Here is a 6843-nt window from a genome sequence, read left to right as displayed (position 1 = left end):
ATATTTTTGTGTTGATAAGCCTGAGTGGTCTGTTGATTGACCGCTGTATTTGTTCAAATAATTGTTATGGGCAGGTTACAATATAAAAAAATGTTTGTCATAATCATGTCTTGAGTTTTACTTGTAAACTGTAAGTGTATTTAATTTAGTTATGATAGTTTCGTTTTGATGTAAATACAATAAAAATTAAACCAAGATTTAGATTAGAAAAATTATTATTTTTGATCCATACATTGGTAATGTGTGACTGGGCCTCGTGTCACTTTATGTTCAACAAATTGGGCCCCGAGGTCAAAAAAAGGTTAAGAACCCCTGATCTATGTTAAAGTTGTGATACAGAAACCTGTGTTCTCTTCACAACAATAACTTCTAACAGTATGAGCTGTTCTCACCAAAATCCACAGTAGAAGGAATGACAATGCTATCGTCTGCTTGGTTTGTTGTTAGTAAAATATTAAACAATCAGTCAGCTGGAGCACTTTCCAGTTTTTATCACTTGAAAGAACTGCCAGTTACTAGTAAAAACATTCAGATATCATTTAATGTTTTCTTCGGATATTTCTGCAAAAAGTGCTAAAGCAAGGTTTATTTGATAAAAAGTTGCAGATATTTATGTATTTTTTTTAGATTTTCTCACCTCCTTCCTGGCTTCTGAGAACGGCGTGGCCTTGGTAAGGTCTCTGGGCCGAATGCCGCTCCATCTGGTGCGGTAGTTAGTGACGGGCATGGAGGGCTTGATGTACTTATCATAGACCACGTCTCCATCGTAGGAGACAAGGCTGCAGCGTGCGAGCTGGTTGATACTGCCTTTGGGTCCGGAACCCACCATCTCACAGTCAATTGCGAGGTACTTTGTGGGATTCCCCAGCAGTGCTGTGGGGGGTTTAAGGCATCCTGATACCGAAGGGCGGGGGCTTGTTTCTCTTGTGTTTGTGGATTCCTTTGTGTTTTCATACCTGCCTTTCACGGTGATAGTCTTTGACGGCAGGTTATGAGGGGATGCTGAAGGTATGGCACTACTGCGAAAGGCACTGGCAGTGGTAGGTGCTCCATTTTCAGTTTTTGATCCATCCTGGTGTGGATTTTTTGAGTCTTTTTGATAAAGTTTATTTTGTTTATCTCTAAGGTAGCCCTTTGCCTGTAAGTATTTCATCCTTTTGTGAAATCGGTTGCTTTTTTTCTTTCCCTTTGCTGTTGGATGACTCCCCTGAGAGGTGTCATCCAAAGAGCAAACATTAAACATAAGATCTGACATGTTAACATCAAATGTAACCTTTTCTTAGTGCAACACAGGCCACCTTATTCTGAAAGCTTTAACAGGTCCTCCTCCCTTTGTGTCCTTGATTGTATCAGTTGAAGCCAGTTCAAATGCAGCATCCTGTAAGACAAAAACATGATTAAACTTTTTTTTCTACTTTCACCAACCTAGTGTTGAGAGAACCTGCCAGTATTTAAATTTGACTAGAGTTTTGGATAAGTTAAAAGCAAGATTTGTTTGTATTTGGTTGTCTTAATTAATATTTATGTCTTCAGTTACTGTGTTTGTGGTTCAGAATACTTATTTATAAGGTTATAACTGCTGTGAAAAACACTGAACTGTTCACTAACAACCACAGCCACAGGACGCCACTATATTTGTTTCATTTTTATATGCTGACATTATTAAAACGTTTTAAAACATTTTTCATACTTTTCATGATGGCAAACAACACGCGAACGTAATCAAAAATAAATCGAAATACAAATATCCTCATAGATGCAACAGTTGTGTCGTTGATTGTTAGTTTTAGTCTTGACATGGATGATAATGACAGTTAACGCTAGCTTGCTAATGCCGGCGGTGGTTATAACAACTGAAATTGAAGTTTACTGAAGGGATAATTCAGCTCAGTCTGCTTCACAACATTTATTGGTTAATAAGAATGAATAACATAAGATGTATTATCTACAAATAACGATATAAAACACAAAACAAGACCTGCAACACGCCTGGATGTCATGATGAGGAGGAGCTGACAATAGCAGATGTTCTACATCCGGGGCATGCTGCCTTCATGAACTTCCTTTAGCGTCGGAAACACTAAAGACAAGACAATTTTGACTAAACGAAAATTAAAGTGTAGTTGTTAATAGATAAATGTAACTATTCATAAAAGAAAATATAAATTATTCGAAGACTTTTTATATTTTTATAGGGTTTGGGACAAAAACATCCATCATTTTTTGGTGTAACAATGTAAAGGTTCATTATAAAAAAATGTTTTTGTTTGCACTGACATAATGAATATTTGTTTTTTAACTAGTCCACAAGTGTTAATTTTGATTCTGTTAACAGTGCAGAGAGTTACTATTTACAATAAGATCTGTAATTTTAATGCTTACCGATAAAACAGAAAATTCTGTGAAGTCCCTGAACGCATCGGAGTTTTACAGTGATAGTTTAGCTGCTGGGTCTTGCTAGCATTGTAACATAGTTTAAGCTATTCACCCGTAACCGCATTCTACGTAATATTAAAGGTGTTCGCTTTGAGGACGAGTTGGTGACACGTGCAACATTTGATATAGTTTTGAATTTAACTGGAATACTAATCCAGCTTTAACAAGCTAACGCATGTTAGCATTAGCTTTACAAGTCCCATGTCAGTGAAACTGTCAGCTGCACAACATGTGGAAATGTTTACACCAAGTTTCTCCTCAGTTCAACAGAAAGAGCTGGCGAAAAGACTCACTGCGTTTCTGTCTCAGTACAGCTACTTGAGCGACTCCTTTATTATTGTACGTATAGGCATGCTTTTTATTATTATTATTATTGTTATTATTATTATTTTACATATTCCCTAGAGCTTTAGTTAAAACCAATCTATTGTTTCCTTTACAGGAGTTCTTCTCTGAAAACTTGTGGCACACTTTACCCAGATCCTGGCAGACTGTGCTGCAGCATCTTTCATATCCACAGATTGCAGACCTACTACTGGATGCTTCTCATAATGACAGAAGGTGTTGTCATTACAATGCAATGTTTTTATAATTACACAAATACTAACTGCAGAGCTTTATTTTTATCACAGGTATCCTTCAGTGTGGCCCCTGTCTCTTTTGGCCTTTCGTGCTACGTCTCATGCCCTGGCATTTCCCAGAGAAGGCAGACGTGACGGAGGCAGGGTATCGGATTTGGTGAAACCTGAGGAGTTCATGGAAAACCGGAGTCAGAGCTCCCTGCTGGGGCACATATTCAGGAAACACGTTAAACCCAAGAAACAGCATGAGATTCGAAAGCTTGGCATGGTACAGGCATTTCTGTCACGGTGTGTTTTATATAAATACACACTGATTAGTTTTAAGTGTTTAAATCTTTCCTTTGTTTCACAGCTGGTAAAACAACTTTGTGACCAGACCAGCTGCAGGAGAGTGGTGGATGTGGGCTCCGGACAGGTAACCTTTGCGTGCCTTGAATTCATCAGCTATCTGTAGCTCTTTTAATTTGTAAAAAATTGATGGATTTTATAACATTTTTAGTAAAAGTACAGCACACAAACAAATCCTCATCTGGTGTGATTGTTGGGATACAGAAGAAAACATCGGGCATTTTAGGGGGTCAAAAATAGAGCTGAAGATGTGAGCCTTCACAAACTGAACGTTACATTCATTTCTCTTTAATCAGGGTCATCTAACTCGTTTCCTGTCCTTTGGGCTCGGACTGTCTGTGACCGCCATTGAGGCTGATCACGATCTAGTTTCAATGGCTTCCAGATATGATAGTGAGTTACTGTGGGTCCTGCAGAAGGAAAAGCAGAAAAAGGTTGGTAATTTGCTTTGCATGTTGCTTTTTATTCAATTCAATCCAAAATACTTTTTTGATTGCAAAGGGAAATTACAGAACAATATCATATCTATCATATTAACAAATATATTGTAAAATTTTTCAAAATGTCCAGGGCTCTAGAGTGCGACCAATTTGGTTGCAAATGCGACATGATTTCCTAATAGTGTGACTAAAAAAAATGTCCGGTCGCACTGGTGCGACCAGTCATTCGAGTGGGGGATGGGGAGCGGTCGCCCGCTGGAAAAAAAGTTTCCATGTTCCATAAAAAATAATCCAGCAGTATCAATGGTCGCCCACTGACAGTCTCATCTCTCCTAACACTGCGTTCTGCTCGCGGCTCCGCTCCTCACGTTTGTTGTTCTATCCTCATGGGGACTTTGCATTGACTTCCATTCATTTTCCCATCAATTCTGTAGCCAACCATAACCTCCCAGGTTGGCTACACACCTGACCCAAACCCTAACCTCACCAGGCTGTGTGTACCGGGGAAATGCTTAATAATTGTACCCACCATGAAGCAAAAATCTGTACACACACACACACACACGTGCGCGTGCGCTCACGAACCGGAGCTTTTTTTTTTTTTTTTTTTTTTTTAACCCAGATCAGAGTCTGAAAAACAGTTCTTTCTTGTTAGCTGGAGATGAAAACAAGATGTGGACGGTTGCTCACTCGTCCATCTTGTTAATTTAACAGTCGGGATGTACTCTGAGCGCTGCAGATCATTTCAGCAGGACGAGGATGTTCACGTGTATAGCAGGCCGCTTTTGCACTTAATCGACTTCACCACAATTACATTCCAAGTATCTGAAATCAGTTCTTCTGGGTCTCAGGAGGATAAAACTAGACATATTAGATATTTAATTGAAATAATATAAGATTATAAGAGTCAACTAATGCTGAAACTGCAGACTTTTTATGTGTTATTTTTAAAAAATCTGCACAACCTTTTGATAAATATTAGTAATATTTCTGTTTTTAATCATTATTCTCTGTTCATCATTCTGGTTTATCCAAGGCCAAAGATCAATAGTTGTCCATTTGAGGGGCAGTTGTCTAAAAAAATGTAACCATGAAATGTTTAAGATGTTTATAAGATGTTCAGCCCTTAAACATTTGCACTAAGAATTTTATAGAATCACTTTAAATACTTTTCAGTAAGTTATAGATCTTGTACAATTCTGGTTCAAACAAAGAACTTCATGTTTACTAGATTGTTAACTAATTATTTTTGAGTTAATGTTGCCTTAATGAACAGTGATTWAAAYAATAARCTGTAAAACTCTGATGTTAAATGCGACGTGGTTGAAAATTTGGGTGCACCTAACTTTTATGCTGGTGCACCTAAGAAAAAATGTTAGGCGCACCGGTGCAACCAGTGCAAAAAGTTAGTCTAGAGCCCTGATGTCCCTAAAGGTTAGGACGACCTTTAAGTCTGTCATATTTACTGAAGTTCATTATGTGATCATTTTATTAAGTTATTTTACATTTCCAGCTATGCTTCTCATCTGAAGCATGTGTTAACATGCAACATAGTTTGTTAAAGCAGGGCATTAAGACATAAAATATTGCATTACATCTGTTTTAACTAACCACAGAGTTGAACTTATATAAATTGATGTAGCTTTGCACATTACATTTTTTTAAATAGTTGAACCTGTAGTTGCTGTTTTTGTCCAGTTGGGAGCAGCAAGAGTACAGTTCAAAAACACTGCTATGACAGAAGACATCACAGACAGGGCAAACGTTTTTGTTGTTTGTTTTAAATAGTGTTTTTTTAGCAACTTTGAGTTAAAAAAAATGTGGATGTTTTCTTAAATTACATTAGAATATAAATACTAAGAAAAATCTTTATCTTAGATCTGCTTCTCCCAGCTTCCTGAAACCCTGTCTATTCCACGCCACGTGGTTGCTCAGTCCACCGTCTTGTTGACAAAGAGGCTGCAAACCAAGAGGAAACCAGCCTGCCAAGCTCTCCGGACTTTGTTTTGACCGGTCTGCACGCCTGTGGCGACCTCAGCGCCACCCTCCTTCGCCACTTCGTCAGCTGCCCACACATTCGCAGCATCACCTCTGTGGCCTGTTGCTACATGAAAATCACAACCAAAGAGAGCCCCACCCCTCCAGGACTGGTCACACCTCCCTCGTCACTCGCACCGGCCTCTGAATCGTTTCCCTCCGACTTCGGCTACCCGATGAGCTCCTGGGTGCGGGCGTTGCCTGGACACCAGCTGTCCTATAAGGCCCGAGAGGGGGCCTGCCACGCTGTGGAGGACTACGTGCGACGGCTCAGGGAGGGAAGCGAGTTGCTCAGGACGCACTGTTACCGGGCCATGTTGGAGGCATTCATAAGGGAAACAAGACCAGATCTCCGCAGGGCGGGAATCCAGACCATAAAGAAAGCTCACTTATTACCTTTTACTGAGTGAGTGAACTCCACAGCCTCCAGTCATTCATTCAAGTTTTTTTTATTTTATCAGATTCATTATGCTAGTACCACTTCTTAAAGAGATCCCTGATTAGTTGCAAGATTAGACTTTATTTGATAAACATTTATTTTAACTGTAAAATAAAGACTGTAAAAATACTGTAGGCTGTTTAGTTTTGTAAATTTTTAAAAATATATTTTAACACGGACGGAGCTAGCACGATGAACAAGCTAAACTGAGGTCCTCCATCCATATTTTCAGTTGCAGACTGAGTCATTTTTGCGTTCCCCTCTCTGTCATGTGGATGGAGGACCTCAGTGACGACAGGAGAATGTGTAGCTCTGAGCTAATATATGTGGTGATAGCATCTGGGCTAACGCTAAAGCTAACAGGCTAAGCTGAGGTTCTTCTTCCATGAAGCAGCTCTGTTGTCCTCCATCTATATTTTCAGTTCCAGGCTGAGTCATTTCTACCTTCTCCTCTCTGTCAACGCTCTCTGGTTTCATTTAAAAGAGTCGATCATCAGATATTACCAAATTTCCCTCTGGGATCAATAAAGTATTTTTGAATTGAATTTGAATTGAATATTGT

At 39.1% G+C, this 6843-nt stretch overlaps 2 protein-coding genes across 2 annotated transcripts in view; one reads left to right on the top strand and one right to left on the bottom strand.

Annotated features, from left to right (window-relative positions):
• Positions 1–6843, bottom strand: part of isg20l2 (interferon stimulated exonuclease gene 20-like 2) — a gene marked incomplete at its 5' end in the record, with an annotated part of 50058 nt that overhangs the window by 1836 nt on the left and 41379 nt on the right. Inside the window, 1 exon segment of the mRNA XM_014024565.1 lies at positions 638–1378. Within this exon segment, the coding sequence (XP_013880019.1) occupies positions 638–1255 (618 nt within the window).
• The window catches only part of mettl25b (methyltransferase like 25B), a 5908-nt gene continuing 1485 nt past the window's right edge, over positions 2421–6843 (top strand). The window contains 7 exon segments of the mRNA XM_014024567.1: positions 2421–2775; positions 2879–2997; positions 3069–3285; positions 3370–3432; positions 3662–3799; positions 5684–5761; positions 5764–6248. Coding sequence (XP_013880021.1) covers positions 2638–2775; positions 2879–2997; positions 3069–3285; positions 3370–3432; positions 3662–3799; positions 5684–5761; positions 5764–6248 — 1238 coding nt within the window. The 5' untranslated portion in view covers positions 2421–2637.

The sequence above is a fragment of the Austrofundulus limnaeus genome, unplaced genomic scaffold, assembly GCF_001266775.1.
Source record: "Austrofundulus limnaeus strain Quisiro unplaced genomic scaffold, Austrofundulus_limnaeus-1.0 Scaffold427, whole genome shotgun sequence".
NCBI lineage: Eukaryota > Metazoa > Chordata > Actinopteri > Cyprinodontiformes > Rivulidae > Austrofundulus > Austrofundulus limnaeus.
The sequence above is the reverse complement of the archived record's forward strand: the minus strand, read 5'-3'. Positions and strand labels throughout refer to the sequence as shown.